This window comes from Ranitomeya variabilis, chromosome 2, assembly GCF_051348905.1.
Source record: "Ranitomeya variabilis isolate aRanVar5 chromosome 2, aRanVar5.hap1, whole genome shotgun sequence".
Classification (NCBI taxonomy): domain Eukaryota; kingdom Metazoa; phylum Chordata; class Amphibia; order Anura; family Dendrobatidae; genus Ranitomeya; species Ranitomeya variabilis.
In genome coordinates this window covers 731,104,047-731,130,500 of record NC_135233.1, presented here as the reverse complement: position 1 = coordinate 731,130,500, position 26,454 = coordinate 731,104,047, and the positions used below count along the sequence as shown (strand labels likewise).

The following is a 26,454-nucleotide window of genomic DNA, read 5'->3' as shown; positions in this document are numbered from 1 at the left end:
GAGAGCCAGAAGACACAGCAGTGCGTGGCGGTGGAACGGGGACAGGTGAATATCGCAAGTGCCGGTGTCCCCACGTGCTCAGGACAAGAGGTGAGTACCGTATATCTTTTTTCTATATTCTATGGAGCATCTTATGGGGCCATAATCATAATCAACCTTTGTGCAGCATTACATGGGGCAAATGTTTCTATAGAGCCTCTTATGGGGCCATAATCAACCTTTGTGCAGCATTATATGGGCCAAATGTCTGTATGGCGCATCTTATGGGGCCCTTATTAACCTTTATGCAGCACTGTATGGGGCCATAATCAACCTTTGTGCAGCACTATATGGGGCGTATTTTGTATGGAGCATCTTATGGGGCCCATCATGAACTGTATGGAGCATTATATGGGGCTCCTGATTCAATATGGATATTCAAAAGCACTTAACCTACTGATGTCTCAATTAATGTAACTTTTATTGGTATCTATTTTTACTTTTGACATTTACCGGTAGCTGCTGCATTTCCCACCCTAGGCTTATACTCGAGTCATTAAGTTTTCCCAGTTTTTTGTGGCAAAATTAGGGGTCTCTGCTTATACTCGGGTCAGCTTATACTCGAGTATATACGGTAACTTGAAGCAGCTGATGCAGTGTTGCTTGAGGAATGGGCAAAAATCCCAGTGGCAAGATAAGGAAAGCTCATAGAGACATATCCAAATTAACTTGCAGCTGTAATTGGCACAAAAGGAGGCACTACAAAGTCATGACTTTAGGTTTGAATAGTTATGCACACTGAAGTTTTCATTTATTTTGTCTTATTTGTTGTTTGCTTCACAATAAAAAGAAAACTAAATGTTCGGAGTTGTAGAAACTAAATGTTCAGAGTTGTAGGCACGTTCTTCACATGAACTGATGCAAAACCCACAAAAATGGTGAAATTCCAGGTTGTGAAGTAACAAAACCCGAAAAATGACAGGGAGTGAATACTTTGGCAAACCACTGTAGATTTTGCTCTCCGCTCAGCCGCACCCCCAATCTGCACAGATCACCACATGCTCACTGCACTCTCTAATCCTCTCCAAGCTATAGGTTCTGATGGTCCACAAATCGGTTTCTAGTTTTAGTTAGTAGAAATATATATCTAGAGATATATTGGTGGTACATTCCCTCCTAAATTGTAAATATGCAGAGACAAGCTTTCTGCCAAGAGTCTTGTAGGGATTTCCCTTGTACTGTACATCTCATCTTGGTAGGCAGGTAAATCAACAGTACCGAGTGCTTGTTACACCTTTATGTGTATCATGTGTCTTAATACTGATGCTGAAACTGATGATTAGGGAAACTAGAAGATCACCATGTCTTGTCACTCTGCATTTGCTCCATATGTCCAATGTAAGGGCAAATATCCAGTAGACAAAAAGGAATTGTGGCACATGCAAGATAATCCGTAAAATTAGTTTTATCTGGAATCTATTAGGCTATGTGCACACGTTGCGGATTAGGCTTAGGAATTTCTGGTGCGGATTCTGCCTCTCCTGGCAGAAAACGCACCTGCGGTTTTTTGTGCAGTTCCGCAGCGTTTTTTTGTGCTGATTTGCTGCGGTTTTCTTGCGGATTTGCTGCGGTTTTTACCCCTGCGGTTTTCTATAATGGAGTGGGTACAAAAACGCTGCAGATTCACAAAAAAGAAGTGACATGCTACTTCTTTTAAACCGCAGCGTTTCCGCAGCGGATTTTCCGCAAAGTGTGCACAGCATTTTTTTTTTTCTCATTGATTTACATTGTACTGTAAATCAATTGCGGATCTGCAGCATTTCTGCACATCAAAAAATGCTGCGGATCCGCAGAGAATCTGCAACGTGTGCACATACCCTTAGGGTATGTTTCCAAGTTCAGGATTACATCCGGATTAGCTGCGGATTGAACGCTGCGTACAGCCGCAGCGTTCAACCCGCAGCGTCCAGATGTTACAGCATAGTGGAGGGGATTTTATGAAATCCCGTCTCCACTATATGTGTGAACACGCATCCGGCGGCCCTGCGTTTCCGGACATGCGGCGCCTCTTTTTAGAACGCAGCATGTCTGTTTACCTTGCAGTGACGCTCCGTCTCCGCAAGGTAAATCACAGGGCCCTATGTATAGGGTGCAGAGATTCCGGATATGTGCAATGAACATATCCGGAATCACCGCGCTTATAGAAGGGGGCGGCGCTTTGGTCGGAGCAGGGTTTCCGTTCCGTAAAAAAGCACCGACAATACGGCCCATGGAAACGTACCCTTAAAATCTCACATTTGTAAGATGAAAACTTGGCTTAAGGTGAACCTGTCAGCAGGATTTTGCTAAGTAACCTACAAACATTGTCAGGTTGGCGCTATTCTGCTGATTACAATGATACCTGGGTTGATTAAATCTGTCTTGTGGTTGTTGTTTAATCTTATTGAATAACAAAGAGGTAAAATATTACCTTTATTTATGTAAATAAAAAGGTTACCAATTAACCTCAGAAAAAAAAATGGATGTAAATTTCTCTTCAAAATCAGTGTGTGGGTTGACTTTTCTCAATAAAGCTTATATTCTTATTTTTACAGCTTTTTTAATAAACCACTGGCGAATGTACCAATCCAAATGTGTGTGTGTAGAGTGGTAAAGTCATTGTGATACAATGACCGAATGGGCATTTATTCAAAAAACTGCAAAAATAAGAATATAAGCTTTATTGAGAGCAGTCAACCCACACACTGATGTGGAAGAGAAAGTTGCGTCCATTTTTTACACATTAGTTTTACATATTATTGGCACATGAGCACTTTTTATTAGGTTAATCAGTAACCTTTTTATAATAAATTTTTTTTTCTTTTTTTTTTTTGGTGGGGGGTACACGTCTTAGCTAAACTATCATGTTGTTGTTTACTCTGTATACGTAGTTTTCAGTTAATGAGATTCTTGTGCTCCGGGGCGGCCTGTGGGGTGGATGTGGGCTTTGTGTGCAGCTCTGCATACATATGAATCAGTATGGGCTTATGACAGGTCACTGATCCTCAGTGACCCATCTCCTGTTTTATATAATGCATAAAATGTTTATTGTGTTGATAATGGATATAATATTGTTGGCTATTGTGCAGCTAAGATTTTTTTATTTTTTTTACCTCCAGCAAAATGGGGTCAGCACAGTAGCGTCTATCTCTTACCAATAGATGCCACTGTGCAAGCTCTGCCAGCATTTTTTTTTTTCCCCCTCCAGCGAAATGGCAGCCATGCATGCACAGTAGCATCTATTGGCAGATGCTACTGTGCATGCGCCATCGCCATTTTGCTGGAGTAAAAAAAATTGGCTGTAGCACAATGGCGCTGGCTCTTGCACATTAGCATCTATCGGTAACAGATGGATGCTGCTGTGCAGTCGCCACTGCTGGTGCAATTTTGCTGGTTGTAAAATGTTTTTTTTTTTTTTTTTTTAGTAAGCCTCACAATAGCCACAATTTTATATGCATATCAACAATATTATCAACACTATTATATGCATTATGTAAAATAGGGAGGGATCCGTGACCTGTCATAGGCCCATACAGATGCATATGTAAGCTGAGGACCACATGAAGATGCCCCGGAGCACGAGAATCTCATTAACTAAAAACTACGTATACAGATTAAACAACAACCACAAGACAGATTTCATAAACCCAGGTATTATTTTAATCAATATAACGGCGCCGACCTGACACTGTCTGTAGGTTACTGTGCACAATCCTGCTGCCCCCTTTAAGTTTTTATCTCTTGTATATGATATTTTAATGAAATCCAAATAAAACTGGGATTTTATGGATTATCGTGGATGTGCCACATTATTTTTTTCTCTACTGATGCTCCTGCTAATAAGATTGTGGATATATACTGCCCATGTCTGGAAGATACCGTGTATACAAGCTTATTGCAAGCGTATGTTACATTTCTGCAAAATGCATCACAAATATCATCTTTCACTTAATACTTACTATTCTCTATTACACACGTGTGTATGTATAATATATATCAGCAATGCATATAGCTGTAGATTTTTTTTTTTTTTTTCAGTCAAAGAAATGTATGACTATCAAGGTCGATCATATTTACACATTCCTCAAGATGTTGATGTTAACCTGCGTTCTACTGAACTGCCTGAGAAATGCTATCTACCCAAGAAACAGATTCATGTTTGGTCCGGACATACAAAGGTAGTGTTACCATTAATTCGTGTTAGGCTACTTTCACACTAGCGTCGTGCACTGCACGTCACTATGCGACATTGCGGCGCACCGACGCTAGCTGTGAATGCGCCGCACAACGGGGGCAGCGGATGCAGTTTTCCAACGCATCCGCTGCCCCATTGTGAGGTGCGGGGAGGCGGGGGCGGAGTTCCGGCCGCGCATGCGCGGTCGGAAATGCTGCAGACGACGCACCAAAAAACATTACAAGCAACGTTTTTTGGTGGCGACGGCACGACGCAACCATCGCACGACGGTTGCGACGTGTGGGCAATGCGTTGCACTGCGTCGCTAATAAGTCTATGGAGAAAAAACGCATCCTGCAAGCACTTTTGCAGGATGCGTTTTTTTCTGCAAAACGACGCATAGCGACGAGCAGTGCACGACGCTAGTGTGAAAGTAGCCTTACCACGAGTAAAGAAATAGGCACAGAATGTATTTTTATTAACAATTGAATTCTGTTTGACGGAAGCTGGAAAATATAAATATAATCCAACTATGAAACATAAATAAATACCAACACCGGACATATAATAGCCCCATAACTTAAAAATAATAATAATAAAAAGTAACAACCGAAGAGTAGACAAATAGTTAATAAATAATTAATGAAACCTACAATTGCTCAATACATAGTACAAAAATCCTTTTTAGAAGAAACCATTAAAGTACTGTACTTGGTGTCAGTATAATCTTAAAAATGGCACATAAAAACCCTTAGGACAGTGTGCACACGTATAAGCAGCACTAAATGCAATGTTAATTGCAATCATTATTTCTATACGGACGGCAAGAAATAGCTGTAATGCACAAGCAGCCTATGGGAACGCCATGAAATCCCGACTGATGACAAAAGCCACTTTGGCTTCCCATAAATCCCACGCTCCAGTATGGAGCCACCGAGCACCATCCCCGTGCTACATCTCACACACTGTCCAACATTATTAACACTTTATATACAATCTGCTTCAATCCATCAGCACCTTTTGATCTTTTTTTTTTTTTTTAGTTGCAAACAAAAAAGTCAATTGTTTTTTTAATATTTTCCTTTTGTTTTCTATGTTAATAGAAAAAGCAGGCCATTAAAAGATATACTGCTTTTTAGACTGTCTGAAAGTTTTGCGATCTGTCTAACCAGTAGGGAGTCGCTACCCCAGAATAGAATAAATCCTGTTGAGAGCGATCACAATTATCACAGCAATCCACTGAGACTTGATGTGTTCCATTAAAAAGTGCAGCCAGCAAAGTGTTGCCTCCCCGTGTGCTCATTCCTGTGTTCGGCACTACTTTTGACATCCTCTGAAGAAAAAGAGCCTTAGCAAAAAAAAAAAAAAAAAGAACAAAACGCATGTTAAAGATGAAGAATTAAAATAAAAGGAATAATTTCCCGCTTCTCCGCAAAACCCCTAAATATTATGGGACTGTCTCTCCCTGAAAGGGGGAAATGAATGCAAAAAATAAAACACTGTAGGTTGGGAAGTGAAAGGAGTTGCCCATTAAAAGCATGAATATTCTGACATGTTCCGTTTTAAATGTCTGTTTTTTGCTACTCTATGCATTTGCATCTAGGATAAAAGTAGATCCAAACTTACATTTAATTTGAAATTGTTTCTTGTTTTATTTATTCTGTTTTTCTTCCAGGGTGTCAGTGCTGTGAGATTATTTCCCCTCTCTGGCCATTTGCTATTGTCTTGTTCCATGGACTGCAAGATTAAGGTTAGTAATAATTCTCAGACATGCATTGCATTTTTAAATTAAAGTCCTTAATTGAGGTCAGCCTAGGTGTAAGGTCACCAAATAAAGGGTGTATTTGTCAGCCTGAGAGTATATATACACGCATAAAGGGGTTGTCCAGTCTAACAAGAAAAGTCTGCAGTCACGTTTTGGTATCTGCAGACTACTTAATCGTAGCAGTGTGTGCGTCGCCCATTGTCATGATTCGGCAGTCAGTGATTGCAGACTTTTCTCCTTGGACTGGACAGCACCTTATAAAACTTCTGTCATTTATGTATGCATTAATTAGCCTCGTTCCTGGTAAGCTTTAATTTTCCTGTATCATTCCACATTATCTGTTTGAGATGTTTTTATTATAAATCTATTCTTGTTACAGCTTTGGGAAGTGTACAATGAACGAAGATGTTTACGGACATTTATAGGTACGGTATGAATCTAGTAAATAAATATCTAAACGTCCATGCTGTATGCTTGTAAGAAACTTCTGCTTGAATATTAGTGTGTTTGTGGTCAATAGGGTCTCGCATGCAAACCACACTTTTTTTATTTTATTTTCTCTCTCCCCTTCCCCCCTCCCCTTTCTCTACCTCTACCTCTCCCTCTCCCTCCTATCCACAACTTCTTGTCACTGACTCCTTAGCAACCAGGCCACGATTTTTAAATCTGACCAGTATCGCTTTGTGGAAATAACTCCAGAACGCTCTTTGAGATTTGTTTTTTTCATGACACATTGTACTTTATGATCACGGTAAATTTGTCAATATTTTTGAGTTTATTTATAAAAATATCAGAAATTTTACAAAAATTAAAACAAAATAGCAATTTTCAAACTTTGAATGATCATCTCTTTAGTCCAGATAGTCATATCACACAAAAAAATGAATAAATAAAATTTTGAAGATACACTGCCGTTCAAAAGTTTAGGGTCACTTAGAAATTTCCTTATTTTTGAAAGAAAATCACAGTTTTTTTTTTTTTTCCAATGAAGCTAACATTAAATGATTCAGAAATGCACTCTATACATTGTTAATGTGGTAAATGACTATTATAGCTGCAAACGTCTGGTTTGTAATGCAATATCTTCATAGTTATATAGAGGCCCATTTCTAGCAACCATCACTCCAGTGTTCTTATGGTACTTTCTGTTTGCTAACTGTGTATGAAGGCTAATGGTTAGAATACCCTTGAAAACCCTTGTGCAAGTAGGTTAGCACAGCTGAAAACAGTTTGGCTGATTAGAGATTCTATAAACCTGACCTTCCTTTGAGCTAGTTGAGAATCTGGAGCATTACATTTGTTGGTTCCATTAAACTCTCAAAAGACCAGAAAAAAGAATTTTCATGTGAAACTGGACAGTCTATTCTTGTTCTTAGAAATGAAGGCTATTCCATGCGAATAATTGCCAAGATACTGAAGATTTCTTACAATGGTGTGTACTACTCCCTTCAGAGGAGAGCAAAAACAGGCTCTAACCAGAGTAGAAAGAGAAGTGGGAGGCCCCGCTGCACAACTGAGCAACAAGACATGTACATTAAAGTCTGTAGTTTGAGAAATTGACGCCTAACAGGTCCTCAACTGGCAGCTTCATTAAATAGTACACCCAAAATGCCAGTGTCAACATCTACAGTGAAGAGGCGACTCCGGGAAGTTCGGCCTTCAGGGCAGAGTGGCAAAGAAAAAGCCATATCTGAGACTGGCTAATAAAAGAAAAAGATTAATATGGGCAAACGAACAGACATTGGACAGAGGAATATTGGAAAATAGTGTTATGGACAGACAAATCCAAGTTTGAGGTACTTGGATCACACAGAAGAATATTTGTGAGATGCACAACAACTGAAAAGATGCTGGAAAGAGTGCCTGATGCCATCTGTCAAGCATGGTGGAGGTAATGTGATGGTCGGGGGTTGCTTTGGTGCTGGTAAAGTGGGAGATTTGTACAAGGTAAAAGGGATATTGAATAAGGAGGGCTATCACTCCATTTTGCAAAGCCATGCCATACCCTGTGGACAGCGCTTGATTGGAGCCAATTTCATCCTACAACAGGACAATGACCCAAAGCACACCTCCAAATTATGCAAGAACTATTTAGGGAAGAAGCAGGCAGCTGGTATTCTATCTGTAATGGAGTGGCCAGCGCAGTCACCAGATCTCAACCCCATTGAGCTGTTGTGGCAGCAGCTTGACCGTATGGTACACAAAAAGTGCCCATCAAGCCAAACCAACTTGTGGGAGGGGCTCCTGGAAGCATGGGGTTAAATTTCTCCAGATTACCTCAGCAAATTAACTGCTAGAATATCAAAGGTCTGCAATGCTGTAATTGCTGCAAAGGGAGCAGTCTTTGACGGAAGCAAAGTTTGAAGGAGAAAATTATTATTTCAAATAAAAATCTTTTATTTGAACACTAGGGAACACTAAAATCCCACATCCTAGATATCACTGAATGAAATATTCCCGTTGTAAATCTTTATTCATTACATAGTGGAATGTGTTGAGAACAATAAAACATAAAAATAATCAACGTAAATCACACTGAATATCCCACGGAGGTCCGGAGTTGGAATGATGCTCAAAATCAAAGTGGAAAATGAAGTTACAGGCTGATCCAACTTCAGTGGAAATGCCTCAAGACAAGGAAATGATGCTCAGTAGTGTGTGTGGCCTCCATGTTCCTGTATGACCTCCTTACAATGCCTGGGCATGCTCCTGATGAGGCGGCGGATGGTCTCCTGAGGGATCTCCTCCCAGACCTGGACTAAGGCATCCGCCAACTCCTGGACAGTCTGTGGTGCAACATGCCATTGGTGGATGGTGCAAGACATGTCTCAGATGTGTTCAATCGGATTCAGGTCTGGGGAACGGGTGGGCCAGTCGATAGCTTCAATGCCTTCATCTTGAAGGAACTGCTGACACACTCCAGCCACATGAGGTCTGGCATTGTAATGTATTAGGAGGAACCCAGGGTGAACCGCACCAGCATATGGCCTCACAAGGGGTCTGAGGATCTCATCTCGGTACCTAATGGCAGTCAGGCTACCTCTGGTGAGCACATGGAGGGCTGTGCGGCCCTCCGAAGAAATGCCACACCACACCATTACTGACCCACTGCCAAACTGGTCATGCTGAAGGATATTGCAGGCAGCAGATTGCTTTCTGCGGCATTTCCAGACTCTGTCACGTCTGTCATGTGCTCAGTGTGAACCTGCTTTCATTTGCCACTGGCACCCTGTGCTCTTCGCAGATTTGCCAATCCTGGTGTTCTGTGGCAAATGGCAAGCATCCTTCACGGTGTTGGGCTGTGGGCACAACCCCCATCTGTGAACGTCAGGCACTCAGACCATCCTCATGGAGTCGGTTTCTAGCCGTTTGTGCAGACACATGCACATTTGTGGCCCGCTGGAGGTCATTTTGCAGGGCTCTGGCAGTGCTCCTCCTGTTCCTCCTTGCACAAAGGCTGAGGTAGCGGTCCTGCTGCTGGGTTGTTTCCCTCCTACGGCCCCCTCCACGTCTCTTGGTGTACTGGCCTGTGTCCTGGTAGCGCTTCCAGCCTCTGGACACTATGCTGACAGACACAGCAAACCACCTTGCCACAGCTCGCATTGATGTGCCATCCTGGATGAGCTGCACTACCTGAGCCACTTGTGTGGGTTGTAGAGTCCGTCTCATGCTACCAAGAGTGTGAAAGCACAACCAACATTCAAAAGTGACCAAAACATCAGCCAGAAAGCATTGGTACTGAGATGTGGTCTGTAGTCCCCACCTGCAGAACCACTCCTTTCTTGATTGTGTCTTGATAATTGCCAATAATTTCCATCTGTTGTCTATTCCATTTGCACAACAGCATGTGAAGTTGATTGTCAAACAGTGTTGCTTCCTAAGGGGACAGTTTGATTTCACAGAAGTTTGATTTACTTGGAGTTATATTCTGTTGTTTTAGTGTTCCCTTTATTGTTTTGAGCAGTGTATTTTTACCACCTAAATGTTGATAACTACTGAACAGGCCACTCTAGTCGGCAGACTTTAAGGCCATTATTTGCCCATAAATTGCCATGGCAAGAATCAGGACCACACAATGAAGATCTCAGGGTGCCGATGTAGCTAAAGAGGAAGCCCCCACATGCTGTTAACCATCTAGCTGCTGTAGTCATTGACAGCAGCATGTAAGGGGTTAAACTACTATTGTTGGTACCAACACTGATCATGGCTGATGTAACAAGTTGTCAGCTATAGTGTACAGTTGACAGCTGCTGGATTGTCACCCTTTGGCGGATGCTAGTCTCTTATATCGCTTGTCAGTAAAAACATGTATTGGTGGTCACTAAGGGGTTAATAGCAGGGCAAAATTACATCCTTAAGTGAGGACACATCCATGTAGGACGAATTTATAGTCTAGATGACCTGATAAACTTTTAAAAGTTAGTGAAAATTGGGTGCTGAATTCATCTGTCAGCCTCACGGCCCTTCACCCACCATTTCTTGATTGGCAGCCCTTGCTTCCCTTTCACACATTGCTAGATGTTTGCCTTCTATCCTAGCTGGTCCAACTGGACTGAGGGATGTTGCTCTAGAAACCTTTTTTAAAGCTTTTTTTTTTCTGGATATCTAGACTACGAATTTGGAAACGCCAGGTATTATTATTTATAGGGAAAACTACCTTACACATCATGTCTTAGCTTTGTTATTTAAATAATCACTAGATTATAACAATATATTGTTTGTTAATTCACTACATTAGATATATCTAATAATTGCCTTTATTGGTTTTCAGGCCACAGTAAAGCTGTTCGTGACGTTTGTTTCAACAATGCTGGAACCCAGTTCCTAAGTGCAGCATATGACCGCTATCTCAAGCTGTGGGACTCTGAGACCGGTACTGGCTTTTATTTCTCTAGGGTTCCTTTTTATTGCTGCAAATTGTTCCTTTAATGTAAGGGTATATATTCCATGCTAAGACTATAGCCATGTGTCTTATCTTGTACGAGTCTGTACTTTAATGATGAGAATCTTCATTTCTGCATTCATATGGTCAGCTGTTTTTCCTGTAGACTGTTTTGGGGCTTACTGTAGGACATTCTATGGCTCATATGCCAGTCCTCTCCTATAAGAAACCTGTGTGTAGCTGAGGGGTGTTTCCTATGTGAGACATCCATGGCACATCTGACAAGTTGGACAGTCTCTCCAAACAGCAGCATCCAGGAGACCACTAAACAGAGGTTTCCATTGCTCTCATACTCTTCTTTGAGGCAGGAAATCCACTCTTCTGCTACTTTGTAGACTAGAGGGTCCTTGTGCAAGGACAAGGCGAATCAGGCTGGCCCTCCAAGCTACCCTCCCATCAGGATTACTAGACAACATAAGTTATAGCAAGGAATGTAGTATGTTAGGCTGCTCAGTTATCTTTTCATAAAAGGCTCTTCATCCACAGTGCAACAATAAGGTATATCTGCATGTATTGCTGTGTACGTGATTGTACCGGGGCAGAGTAAGCCCTCAGAAAATGACTGATGAAACAGAAGGGTTACACATTTCTCTGGAACTCCTCATGTTACTTGTAAGATGTAGTTTATACTTTTTATAGAAATGTGATAGTCACTGAAAATATAAATTATGTACGATCTTCGCACAAACTTTTTTTTTTTTACAATAAGTCTACATTACCTATGAAAATTTTAAAAATTCCATGTTAATTGATTTATTTGTTTATTTTTTTATCAGGGCAATGTATATCCAGGTTCACAAACAGAAAGGTGCCATATTGCGTTAAGTTCAATCCTGATCCAGACAAACAGAATCTATTTGTGGCAGGGATGTCTGATAAAAAAATAGTTCAGGTGAGTAGCAATGAAATTAATATATGGTAGATTTCTAGTAAGCAGCCACCAGGTTTTTACTAACCCATCTTAGAGCAGCATGATGGATCGACAGAGACCATGGTTTCTGTGAGGTCGCTTAATGGGCTGCTTGCTGTCATTTTAATAAAATCACTGTTTTATCTGCTGCACTCTGAATGCTGAGTTCTGTATAACTCCGCCCACATCACTGATTGGCGGCTTTCTGTGTACACTGTGCATAGGCAGAAAGCTGCCAATCAATGGTGTTATACAGAGCTTATTCAGTATGGAGAATTGCAATCACAATCACTAGCCCTATAGTGATAATCTTTTACTGATGTTGACTGATTTTATCAAAATTGCAGCAAGCAGCCCAGTGAAGGACACATTGCTGGGTCTCTGTCTCTACACTATGTTGCACTACGATTAGGTGCCAAAAACCTGATAGATTCTCTTTAACCCCTTAGTGACAGAGCCAAGTTTTTGAAATCTGACCAGTGTCCCTTTATGTGGTAATAACTCTGCAATGCTTCAACAAATCCCAGTGATTTTGTGATGGTTTTTTCGTGACACATTATTCTTTATGATAATGGTAAATTTAGGTCAATATGTTTTGTTTATTTATAAAAAATATCAAAAATGTGAGAAAAATGTTAAAAAATTAGCAATTTTCTAAATTTGAATGATTATACCTTTAATCCAGATAGTCATATCACAGCAAACCATTAATAAATAACATTTCCCACATGTCGGCTTTGCATCAGCACCATTTGTAAAATGTTATTTTATTTTGTTAGCATTTTAGGAGGTTTAAAAATGTAGCAGCAATTTTTCATTTTTTTCAAGGAAATTTACAAAATTTATTTTTTTAGGGACTTATCCATGTTTGAAGTGACTTTAGGGGTCCCATATATTGGGAAACCCCCAAACGTGATACCATTTTAAAAACAGCACCTCTAGACATATTGAAAACTGCTGTCAGGTAGTTTATTAACCCTTCAGGTGCTTTACAGGAATTAATGCAAAGTGGTATGACAGAAATGAAAATGTGCATTTTTACCACCTAAATGCCTCTAACTTCTGAACAGAATACTACAGCAGTCAGACTGTAAGGCCGCTATTTGGTCGTGAACTGCCACGGCAAACATCAGGACCACACAATCATGATTAGGGGCACCATTTGGGATAAAGAGGAAGCCCCCACACTTTAACCATTTATAATGATGTAGTCACTATTGACAACGGCATCTAAGGGGTTAAACAGATTTGGAAGGTGCAAATACTGATCGTGGCTGATGCAGCAAGTTGTCAGCTATAGTGTACAGCCGACAGCTGCTGGATTGTCACTTGCATGGGGATGCTAGTCTCTTATATCTCAGGTCAGTTAAAAGATATATTGGCTGTCATTAAGGGGTTAAGTGGGTTTTGTTGTCTTTGTGCAGCTTTTTTTTTTCATTAACCCCTTAACGACCGCCGATACGCCTTTTAACGGCGGCCGCTAAGGGTACTTAAACGACAGCGCCAAACGACAGCACCGTTAATTAACGGCGCTGTGGAAAAAGTGAATAGCGCCCCCCCAGAGTCGGATTTTCTCTGGGGTCTCGGTTGCCGAGGGTAGCCGAGACCCCAGAGAACATGATTCGGGGGTTTTTTACCGACCCCCGAGTTGCGATCGCCGGTAATTAACCGTTTACCGGCGGTCGCAACAAAAAAAAACGCGATGTGCCGTTTAATTTCTCTGTCCTCCGATGTGATCGCACATCGGAGGACAGAGAAATAGGGTCCCCGATGGCCTCCGGTAGCCCCCCAATACTCACCTATCTCCCTCGTGGGTCCCCATGGGCGCCGCCATCTTTTTTTCCGGGAAAAAATGGCGGGCGCACGCGCAGTACACCCGCCGCCCGGCACCCGGAAGATCTTTGGGGTCTCGGCTGCCGGGGGTAGCTGAGACCCCAAAGAACATGATCGGGGTCGGTTTGCACCGACCCCTGTTTTGCGATCGCCGGTAATTAACAGTTTACCGGCGACCGCAAAAAAAAAAAAAAAAGCGATCTGTATTTCTCTGTCCTCTGATGTGATCACACATCAGAGGACAGAGAAATAGGGGGATTCGGGGACCCTAACATACTCACCCGGTGTCCCTGGGTCCTCTTCTGTCTTCTCCTACCAGCCGGCTTTTTCCTTATGGCGGGCGCATGCGCAGTGCACCCGCCATCTGCTGCCATCTGCCGGCCGGCAGGAGAAGAAGAGTTGGGGCTAAAATTAGGGTTAGGGCTAGGGTTAGGGCTAGGGTTAGGGTTAGGGCTAGGGTTAGGGTTGGGGCTAAATTTAGGGTTAGGGCTAGGGTTAGGCTACTTTCACACTAGCGTTTTTTGGCTTCTGTCGCAATGCGTCGGAGAAAAAACGCATCCTGCAAAAGTGCTTGCAGGATGCGTTTTTTCTCCATTGGCTTGCATTAGCGACGCATTGCGACGGATTGCCACATGTCGCATCCGTCGTGCGACGGATGCGTCGTGCTTTGGTGGACCGTCGGCACAAAAAAAGCTACATGTAACTTTTTTGTGCGACGTGTCCGCCATTTCCGACCGCGCATGCGCGGCCGGAACTCCGCCCCCGCCTCCCCTCACAATGGGGCAGCGGATGCGTTGAAAAAACAGCATCCGCTGCACCCGTTGTGCGGCGCTTACAACGCTAGCGTCGGTACGTCGGCCCGGCACACTGCGATGGGCCGATAACGACGCTAGTGTGAAAGTAGCCTTAGGCTTCTATCACACTTGCGTCGGTACGGGGCGGTCGCAATGCGTCGGCCCGACGTACCGACGCACGTTGTGAAAATTGTGCACAACGTGGGCAGCGGATGCAGTTTTTCAACGCATCCGCTGCCCAGTCTATGTCCTGGGGAGGAGGGGGCAGAGTTACGGCCACGCATGCGCGGAAATGGCGGACGCGACGTACAAAAAAAAGGTTACATTGAACTTTTTTTGTGACGACAGGGCTAAAGTTATGGTTAGGGTTGGGGCTAAAGTTAGGGTTAGGGTTGGGGCTAAAGTTAGGGTTAGGGTTGGGGCTAAAGTTAGGGTTAGAGTTGGGATTAGGGTTTGGATTAGGGTTGGGATTAGGGTTACGTTTGGGATTAGGGTTAGGGGTGTGTTGGATTTAGGATTTTGATTAGGGTTATGGTTAGGGTTGAGATTAGGGCTGTTTTGGGGTTAGGGTTGTGATTATCGTTAGGGTTGTGATTAGGATTATGGATCGGGTTAAGATTAGGGTAGGGGTGTGTTGGAGTTAGGGTTGGAGTTATAATTTGGGGGTTTCCACTGTTTAGGTACAGCAGGGGGTCTCCAAACACGACAGCCAATTTTGCGCTAAAAAAGTCAAATGGTGCTCCCTCCCTTCTGAGCTCTGCCGTGCGCCCAAACAGTGGTTTACCCCCACATATGGGGCATCAGCGTACTCGGGATAAATTGGACAACAACTTTTGGGGTCCAATTTCTCCTGTTACCCTTGTGAAAATAAAAACTTGGGGGCTAAAAATCTCTTTTGTGGGAAAAAAGAATATTTTTTTATTTTCACTACTCTGCATTATAAACTTCTGTGAAGCACTTGAGCATTCAAAGTTCTCACCACATATCTAGATAAGTTCCTTAGGGGGTCTAGTTTCCAAAATTTGGTCACTTGTGGGGGGTTTCTACTGTTTAGGTACATCAGGGGCTCTGCAAACGCAACATAACACCCACAGACAATTCTATCAAAGTCTGAATTCCAAAATGGCGCTCCATCTCTTCCGAGCTCTGCCGTGCGCCCAAACAGTGGTTTACCCCCACATATTGGGTACCAGCATACTCAGGACAAATTGGACAACAACTTTTGGGGTCCAATTTCTCTTGTTACCCTTGTGAAAATAAAAACTTGGGGGCTAAAAAATCTTTATTGTTAAAAAAAAAATTATTTTTTATTTTCACGACTCTGCATTATAAACTTCTGTGATGCACTTGGGCATTCAAAGTTCTCACTACACATCTAGATAAGTTCCATGGGGGGGTCTAGTTTCCAAAATGGGGTCACTTTTGGGGGGTTTCTACTGTTTAGGCACATCAGGGGCTCTCCAAACGCGACATGGCGTCCGATCTCAATTCCAGTCAATTTTGCATTGAAAAGTCAAATGGCGCTCCTTTGCTTCCGAGCTCAGCCATGCACCCAAACAATGGTTTACCCCCACATACGGGGTGTCGGCGTACTCAAGACAAATTGTACAACAACTTCTGGTGTCCATTTTCTCCTGTTACCCTTGGTAAAATAAAAATTTGGAGGCAAAAGGATCATTTTTGTAGAAAAAATGCGATTTTTTTTTTTTTTTTTTTTTTTTTTTTTTTCACGGCTCTACGTTATAAACTTCTGTGAAGCACCTGGGGGTTTAAATTGCTCACCACACATCTAGATAAGTTCCTTAAGGGGTCTAGTTTCCAAAATGGTGTCATTTGTGGGGGGTCTCCACTGTTTAGGCACATCAGCGGCTCTCCAAACGTGACATGGCGTCCGATCTCAATTCCAGCCAATTCTACATTGAAAAAGTAAAACGACACTCCTTCTCTTCCAAGCTCTGCGGTGCGCCCAAACAGTGGTTTACCCCCACATATGGGGTATTGACGTACTCAGGAGAAATTGCACAACAACTTTTGTTGTCTAATTTCTCCTGTTACCCTTGTGAAAATAAAAATTTGGGGGCAAAAAGATAATTTTTGTAGAAAAAATGCGATTTTTTATTTTCACGGCTTTACGTTATAAACTTCTGTGAAGCACTTGGGGGTTCAAAGTGCTCACCGAATATCTAGATAAGTTCCTTAAGGGGTCTAGTTTCCAAAATGGTATCACTTGTGGGGGGTTTCCACTGTTTAGGCACATCAGGGGCTCTCCAAACGCGACATGGCGTCGGATCTCAATTCCAGCCAATTCTGCATTGAAAAAGTCAAACGGTGCTCCTTCACTTCCAAGCTCTGCGGTGCGCCCAAACAGTGGTTTACCCCCACATATGGGGTATTGACGTACTCAGGAGAAATTGCACAACAACTTTTGTGGTCTAATTTCTCCTGTTACCCTTGTGAAAATAAGAATTTGTGGGCGAAAAAATCATTTTTGTGAAAACAAATGCAATTTTTTTATTTTCACGGCTCTACGTTATAAACTTCTGTGAAGCACTTGGGGGTTCAAAGTGCTCACCACACATCTAGATAAGTTCCTTAAGGGGTCTAGTTTCCAAAATGGTGTCACTTGTGGGGGGTTTCCACTGTTTAGGCACATTAGGGGCTCCCGAAACGCGACATGGCGTCTGATCTCAATTCCAGCCAATTCTGCATTGAAACAGTCAAACGGTGCTCCTTCACTTCCAAGCTCTGCGGTGCGCCCAAACAGTGGTTTACCTCCACATATGGGGTTTCGGCGTACTCAGGAAAAATTGCACAACAAAATTTGTGGTTAAATTTCTGTTTTTACACTTGTGAAAATTAAAAAAAATGGTTCTGAAGTAAAATGTTTGCAAAAAAAAGTTAAATGCTCATTTTTTTCTTCCACATTGTTTCAGTTCCTGTGAAGTACGTAAAGGGTTAATAAACTTCTTGAATGTGGTTTTGAGCAGCTTGAGGGGTGCAGTTTTTAGAATGGTGTCACACTTGGTTATTTTCTATCATATAGACCCCTCAAAATGACTTCAAATGAGATGTGGTCCCTAAAAAAAAATGGTGTTGTAAAAATGAGAAATTGCTGGTCAACTTTTAACCCTTATAACTCCCTAACAAAAAAAAAAATTGTTTCCAAAATTGTGCTAATGTAAAGTAGACATGTGGTAAATGTTATTTATTAACTATTTTTTGTGACATCTCTCTGATTTAAGGGCATAAAAATACAAAGTTTGAAAATTGCAAAATTTTAAAAATTTTCGCCATATTTCCATTTTTTTCATAAATAATCGCAAGTAATATCGAAGAAATGTTACCACTAACTTGAAGTACAATATGTCACGAAAAAACAATCTCAGAATCAGTGGGATCCGATAAAGCGTTCCAGAGTTATAACCTCTTAAAGTGACACTGGTCAGAATTGTAAAAATTGGCTCGGTCATTAAGTACCAAATTGGCTCTGTCACTAAGGGGTTAAACCTTCAGTTACTGCAAAAACATCTAGCTATACTAGAAATAGAATAGTGTTGGCTTGATTACCTGCTTTGTGTTCCCCAGCGCTATTACTGATAATCAAAGGTAATTCTAATAAAAACTTCCAGGTCAGGTAAAGATCAAATATGTTAGTTTCAATTACTATTTTACTACCTTGACACATTCCCGCTGTAGCCAATTTTGTTTTTTTCTGACTAGACCTGATTTTTCCAATATGACATCTCACTTCTGATGTGCGGTATCAAGAGAAAGTGAGAACTGCGACTGGGCGCTCACTTCCTCTTGATTACTTGCACGTCCGAAGGCGGGGACAGTGACCCAAGCGCTCATTGGGTGCATTTCTCATGTGACATAACAACCTGACGTGCGCCCAGGAATGGGGTCTGCACCAGAGGTGAATACAAGTGTTTTGTTTTTTTTAGTTTGTTTATTTATTTATTTTTTTACAAGGTCTAACATTCCGATTGAGATTGGGTTGTCCTACTAGTGGACATCTTTTTTCTTGTTCGTCTTCTGGAGGGACACAGAATCATGGGATAGTCTGCTGCCACCTGGAGGCTGACAATATTATTGCAATTAAATAACATTGGCTCCTTCTCAGTAAACTATACCTCGCCTACTGGAACAGGCTTCCTCAGTTTAGTATAGTGTCAGTTGGAGGCAAGGTCTGTCTCGGACCTCAATTAGTCTAGGCGCTAACTGGTTTTGTTTGTATGTGTTTTTGGCTGTCTCAGGGTAATTGTGCACTCTGTTTCATCCACATAGCGACGGAGAGTACAGGCTGTAATTGCTCAGTCCGTATCCTCTTGCGTCGGTGTAGCCGGATTAAGGTACCTTGACACAGTTGGTGCAGGTACTGGGGCGGGGGGCCGTAAGCCAACCAGCTCTTGCCGTCTGCCCCACATAGTCACATGTGCATAGAGCAGAAGATGGAGGGATTCGGAGCTTCAGGACTGGTAAGTATAAGCCTGTCTCCCGGCCCCCACCCACTCTCCTCCTTCCATGGCCCCATGCCCATGGTGCTTTCTGGCTTCGACGTGGCACTATGGAACGATGTGGGGCACAGAAGTGCCTCTGCGTCTTCCTCCTCGTTGGATAGCAACCTTACAGGGGACATAGATTCCTGCACGTGGACGTGTTAAGCTGTTGGCTACTGGGGGCTGATTCTAGGCACTCTTAACCGTTTATGTCACCGTTTATTGGAGTCTGCTATTTTTTCTTTGTCTTTTCTCGATCACTCTTAATGTCTGAGTCTAGAGAGGACCATGCATGTCTATGAGCTCAGTGTGCACTTGTCACTCACTATGCTTGTGTGACTTAGTAAGTTTTCCACTGGCCTATTGTTCTGCCTGTACCCCTCCTGCTTCCTTGCTAATAGCCGCACAGGGACATCTATGACAGCTGAGGAGAATTATGGTCTGTTCTGCCTGGGCTCATGATTTAGCTCAAATATAAATGAAGAAAGGACAGCGCCACATCAGGATGTGAAGAAAGCAACTCACATTTTAATCTACCTCCTGCGGCAACGTTTCAGTCCGAGGACCTTTATCAAGCACAGTACAAAACACATTTCAACCACCATTATATATCTATAGACACACCCATTAATTAACCAACAACCAATAGGGTGACTATCTCCCTTTGAAAAAAACACAATATAATACGATATACCCATACAAATATAAAAACAATCCCACAAAAGCAGTCCCACATGTGTCCCACTAACTAACATAGTCCAACTACTCCTGATCATTCCCCAATGTATACATACGTTCATAAATCCCATAAAACATAACCAGCTTTTAGGATGTAAATAAACCGCATCGCACCAATCAGAATAATGCATTAGCAGTTGCCATTGCAGTACAGGCGTACATAGGACAGGAATAATCCAATCCCAATGTCACGCAGCCATATCACAAGACCAACCCATAACCAGCATGCAGCGCTCAGCACCGCGTCAGCTCATAGGCTGTTTACCGGAAGCAATGGTGCCGCGCCAACGTCTTCTGCAGAAACTGTATTGCGCATGTCGGAAATCCATTTAATAGTCAAACCGCGCATATCCGTGACGTCACCTCACTCAAAGGCTGTACTGCGCATGTCCGTGACATCACCTCACTCAAGGGCTGTGCTGCGCATGTCAGGATTCCAATTGTCACCGGTGCCAATGCGCACAACCTCAGCTGTCCATATATCCACACTGCGCATGTCCAAGTTCCAATTTACGCCGATATTGAAGCGCATAACTCCGCCGGTCCACATATCATAGGTCAGCAATCCATGTGCAAAGCATAACAGGAATATCTCGGGTATTCTTCCATTTTTAATCAAGAACGTATCACATAATGGGGTACATATTTAGATACTGTCAAATAACAGCTACATCTTCTCAAATATTCTTATTCCATTTGGAGCACTATCACAGTGTGCAACGTATAAATAACCCAAATGCCACCTCCCAAGAGATGTAGACAGACCTGTAATGCAATATTATATGTTGACCTAAAAATACAACATCAAACATATAGAAGGAGAAAAACCATTGATCACATAAAAGAAACATACAACAAGTGCTGTCAATATCATATGGGACATTAGTTTCTTAGGGGAACCAACCTATCAGGGACATCACTTATCCTACATAAATATCAATTATTACATAAAAACAATATATAATAGGTTAAAAACAATATACCGATTTATGCATCACAAGAACCATAAGACACTATATAAAAAACAACTCTGATATTCAATATTTAATCCCCTAGGGGAAAGAGTGTCAAGCTCATATATCCATTTGAGCTCTTTTTTCTTAAGGATAGCAACACGATCATCTCCTCGTCTCAATACAGGAACATCATCTATAATTCTATATCTGAGTTGATTGACCGAATGTTTCAACTCATGAAAGTGCCTTGGTATCGGAAGGTCAATAAGCTTTGTTCTAATTGTGCTTTTATGTTTAGAGATCCTTGACCTGATCTCCTTTGTGGTCTCGCCTACATAGTAAAGGCCACAAGGGCAACTAAGAACATAGACCACAAAACTACTCTTGCATGTGTATCGTTTGTGTATCATATACTTTTTTCCGGTACGGGGATGATAGAAACATGCCCCTTTCAACATATTGTTACAACATGCGCATCCGAGACGAGGGAAATTACCCAAGCTCGGACGACTAAGAGTAGTTTGTAAGTCTATCTTTGAACTCCCCACATCCGATACCACCAACTCATCCTTTAGGTTTCTATTCCTCCTATAGGAAAAAAGCGGAGGCCGCTGAAATTCATTAACATTGGCATGTCCCTTGTTCAACAGAGGCCAATGCTTTCGTATTATACCCGAAATCTGACGACTCTGACCATTATATGCTGTAACAAATGGTATCCTTTTCTCTGATTCTACAACCACCTTGGGGGTAAGAAGCTCATCCCTATTTTTGGATAACACCTTAGTCTTAAACTTATCCAAATCAGACTTAGGGTACCCTCTCGCAAGAAATTTTTGGCACATTTCATCAAGCCTAACCTCAATCAGAGTGTCATTAGAAACAATTCTTCTTACCCTTAAAAGCTGGCTCCATGGGAGAGACTCCACCATTCGCCGTGGGTGTTCACTAGAAAAATGTAACAGATTGTTCCTATCCGTCTGCTTAACAAACAGATCGGTGTACAACAACCCATCACTTTTATACACACTTGTGTCAAGAAACTGCATCCTAGTCTGGGAACACTCCATCGTGAAACCCAACCCAGGGTATATGTCATTCAAAAATAGATGAAAAAGCTGAAGCTCATCCCGGTCACCGTCCCATATCAGGAAGACGTCATCAATGTAGCACCGCCAGCCCCTAACATGGCCCCAAAACCGAGAACTGTACACGTACTCGCCCTCCAGGACAGCCATGTAGATGTTAGCATAAGTGGGGGCCACATTGGACCCCATGGCTGTCCCGCGGCGCTGCAGGAAAAATTCATCCCCAAAAAGAAAAAAAATTCTATTGAGGACGAACTCCAGCAGCGCCAGGACGAAACGTGCACAGTCCGGAGCCATGTCGGAGCCGGCTAGCGCCACACCAACTGCCGACATCCCCCTGACATGTTCAATGGACGTATACAATGAAGTCACATCAAAGGAGACCAACCACGTGGAATCCTCAACCCGCACACCCTCCAAAGATCCAATGAAGTCGCTTGTATCCCTCACATAGGATGGTGCAGCAACTGCAAACCTCCTCAACAGGTGATCCAGGAAAATTGCCACTTTGTTGCATAAGGAACCCCTGCCCGACACAATCGGGTGACCAGGGGGCCTCTGAAGATCCTTGTGGATCTTCGGAAGGGTGTACAGGACGGGAACCACCGGGTGTTTAACCTTAAGATTTTCCGCCAACTTGGCATCAATGAGACCATTGATATGTGCTTCCTCTTTCAATGTGTCCAATTCCACTTTAAACCTCTGAGTTGGGTTCACCTGGAGTCTCTCATACACATTAATGTCCGAAAGCTGTGACCTTATCTCATCAACATATTGGGCCGTATCCATCACCACCAAGGCCCCGCCCTTTTCGGCAGCCTTGATGGTGATGGATTTGTTGTTATTTAAAATATCAATCTCCCTACGTTCCACATAGCTCAAATTTGAACGACCCTTTCTCCTCCCCTTTTGCTTCAATCTGGCTACATCAGCCTTCACAAATTTGCAAAAAGTCTCTATAACAGGGTCCTGTACCGGAGGCACAAAATCACTCCTGTTATAGAGACCAAACATGTCAAGGGAGAGCTATGCGTGAGACTCCAAGGGCACAGCCTTCTCTTTACCTGAAAAAAATAATGCCAACTTCAAACGTCTGAAAAAAGAAAACAAATCATTGTCAACATTAAACCAATTAGTGATGCCCGTAGGACAAAACGAAAGCCCTTTGGACAACACTTTCACCTGTAAATCTGAAAGGGTTAATGAATAAATATTTACCACCAAAGAGGGTACTCCGTTCACTTCCTCTTCCCCTTGGATCTGGTCACCGACCCTTGGTTCTCTCTTCCGATGTTTCCTGCCACCCCTGTGGCCCCTCCGTCTCCTTGGGATGTCCCCACCCCTTTGGCTAAAAAACGAGATGTATCTGGATTCATCACGCTACCATCATCCGTGGAGTCGGATTCACCACCTGTGAATCCAAAGGCCGCTTGTGCATTCATGTTCTTACGAGGTCTCCTCGTTCTCTTAGGAGCACCCCTAGGCCGTCCAAAGCCCGACGTTGGTCTGACTGGCAATGAATTTCTGAATTGCCACCCATATATCCTGCCATCGTTGTAATCGTCCAGATTCCTAAACCATTTGGATCTCTTAATATCCTCCAATCCAACTTTAAACTTGAGAAGATTTTCCTCCATCTTAACATTAATATTTCCAAGTTCATCGACTGAAGTGGCAGACAAAAGGGCATTTTTCGTCTCATCCTGTTTAATCTTTAAGCTCTCAATTTCTTTTTTTAGAAATTCTATATTCAGTAGCATGATGTCAAATGCATACTTGTTGCCAATCGCCTCAAACTTAGCACAAAATTGTACATTGTTTGGCATCAGGGTGGGCCTTAAATTAGACCCCAATCCCCTAGGGATTCTCTTGGCCTTAAAATACTCCACCAACGTTCCTGCATGTAACTCTAGTGAGATGATTTTTCTCCTTTCCGCCTCCCACCTCGTTTTCAGCATTTCAACAGAGGGCTGTTGCAAATATGAGTTGTCAGTCCTAGTGTCTGATATGATCCTTGCAGCGTCCTCATCGATATAGTAAAAACAGGCAGATGCTGGTTCACCACCACTCAATCCAGCACATACAGGTCCTTCTCAAAAAATTAACATATAGTGTTAAATTTCATTATTTACCATAATGTAATGATTACAATTAAACTTTCATATACTATAGATTCATTATCCACCAACTGAAATTTGTCAGGTCTTTTATTGTTTTAATACTGATGATTTTGGCCTACAACTCCTGATAACCCAAAAAACCTGTCTCAATAAATTAGCATATCAAGAAAAGGTTCTCTAAATGACCTATTACCCTAATCTTCTGAATCAACTAATTAACTCTAAACACATGCAAAAGATACCTGAGGCTTTTAAAAACTCCCTGCCTGGTTCATTACTCAAAACCCCCATCATGGGTAAGACTAGCGACCTGACAGATGTCAAGAAGGCCATCATTGACACCCTCAAGCAAGAGGGTAAGACCCAGAAAGAAATTTCTCAACAAATAGGCTGTTCCCAGAGTGCTGTATCAAGGCACCTCAATGGTAAGTCTGTTGGAAGGAAACAATGTGGCAGAAAACGCTGTACAACGAGAAGAGGTGACCGGACCCTGAGGAAGCAGTGGACTGAGTCTGGTGTGGAAACATCCAGAGCCACCGTGCACAGGCGTGTGCAGGAAATGGGCTACAGGTGCCGCATTCCCCAGGTAAAGCCACTTTTGAACCATAAACAGCGGCAGAAGCGCCTGACCTGGGCTACAGAGAAGCAGCACTGGACTGTTGCTAAGTGGTCCCAAGTACTTTTTTCTGATGAAAGCAAATTTTGCATGTCATTCGGAAATCAAGGTGCCAGAGTCTGGAGGAAGACTGGGGAGAAGGAAATGCCAAAATGCCTGAAGTCCAGTGTCAAGTACCCACAGTCAGTGATGGTGTGGGGTGCCATGTCAGCTGCTGGTGTTGGTCCACTGTGTTTCATCAAGGGCAGGGTCAATGCAGCTAGCTATCAGGAGATTTTGGAGCACTTCATGCTTCCATCGGCTGAAATGCTTTATGGAGATGAAGATTTCATTTTTCAGCACGACCTGGCACCTGCTCACAGTGCCAAAACCACTGGTAAATGGTTTACTGACCATGGTATTACTGTGCTCAATTGGCCTGCCAACTCTCCTGACCTGAACCCCATAGAGAATCTGTGGGATATTGTGAAGAGAAAGTTGAGAGACGCAAGACCCAACACTCTGGATGAGCTTAAGGCCGCTATTGAAGCATCCTGGGCCTCCATAACATCTCAGCAGTGTCACAGGCTGATTGCCTCCATGCCACGCCGCATTGAAGCAGTCATTTCTGCCAAAGGATTCCCGACCAAGTATTGAGTGCATAACTGAACATTATTATTTGATGGTTTTTTTGTTTGGTATTAAAAAACACTTTTATTTGATTGGTCGGGTGAAATATGCTAATTTATTGAGACAGGTTTTTTGGGTTATCAGGAGTTGTATGCCAAAATCATCAGTATTAAAACAATAAAAGACCTGACAAATTTCAGTTGGTGGATAATGAATCTATAATATATGAAAGTTTAATTGTAATCATTACATTATGGTAAATAATGAAATTTAACACTATATGCTAATTTTTTGAGAAGGACCTTGTATATCCATTATTAGAAATATATATCATTTATATTTGGATTTGTGGACTGGGATGGACCCCCCGGTAAGGACTTGCGCCTATATGTCCAGAGAGACTATATATTTTTAGGGTGCGGCCCTACGACTACATGATTTAGCTCAGTCTGTAGCCGACCTAACCAGGATGTCCAGGGCTCTGGTTACTGTTGTGGAATAATTACTGCTGCCGTGGGAGCTATGATCACAGCTGTAAGTGAATCGGATCCTTCTACCACCCCGTACCAATATGGCCGGTCACGAAAAGGGTTCAGATGGCCACGAGGTACTTCCTCATCCTGGTCACCTTCACAGGGGAGGTGCCCAGATCCTTTCTCCTTCGCCTCATTGGGGGTCACAGACCGTGGGTGTATGCTGTTGCCACTAGGAGGCTGACACTAAGTGATACAAAAAAAGTATGCTGCATCTAAGAACCCTGAGGGTATGTGCACACGTTGCAGATTTGCCTGTGGAATTTTGTGCACAGATTCTGCATCTCTTGGCAGAAAACGCAGGTAAAAATCGGCACGGATTTGATGCATTTGATGTGGATTTTCATGCAGATTTGTATGCATTTTTGTAGGCTAAATAAAGATCTATTATTTAACAAGAAAACAAAAAAGAATTGTGATGTCATTTCTTGTCCAGGCTCTTCATTTTCATGCTCCATTGAAGAATAATGTTTACACACACAGATATAGATAGATCTATAGATAGATTATAGATAGCTAGTTCTATAGATAGATCTATAATACCAAGCCCGATGTTTAGTAATAAACATAATAAAATGGTACATAAACAGTTAAATAAAGACACACACACTCACTCACTCACTCACACTCTGCGTTAGGCCGGCGTCACACTTGCGAGAAACTTGCACTAGTCTCTCACCTCGATACCCGGCACTGCTGCCAGCACTCGGACCAGAGCCGGCAGCAGTGCCGGGTATTGAGGTGCGAGTTTCTCGTAAGTGTGACACCAGCCTTAAACGCAATTTATGGTTAATTTATTTTTTCTTTTTAAATGGCGTGGGCTCCTGTGCAATTTTCTGCGCCAGAGAGGGAAAGCCGA

At 42.5% G+C, this 26,454-nt stretch overlaps 1 protein-coding gene across 1 annotated transcript in view; it reads left to right on the top strand.

Moving 5' to 3' along the window:
- The window catches only part of CDC40 (cell division cycle 40), a 96,611-nt gene that overhangs the window by 43,628 nt on the left and 26,529 nt on the right, over nucleotides 1-26,454 (top strand). Inside the window, exons 7-11 of the mRNA XM_077289558.1 lie at nucleotides 4,057-4,196; nucleotides 5,868-5,942; nucleotides 6,337-6,382; nucleotides 10,729-10,830; nucleotides 11,676-11,791. Coding sequence (XP_077145673.1) covers nucleotides 4,057-4,196; nucleotides 5,868-5,942; nucleotides 6,337-6,382; nucleotides 10,729-10,830; nucleotides 11,676-11,791 — 479 coding nt within the window. The remainder of the gene's footprint in view (nucleotides 1-4,056; nucleotides 4,197-5,867; nucleotides 5,943-6,336; nucleotides 6,383-10,728; nucleotides 10,831-11,675; nucleotides 11,792-26,454) is intronic.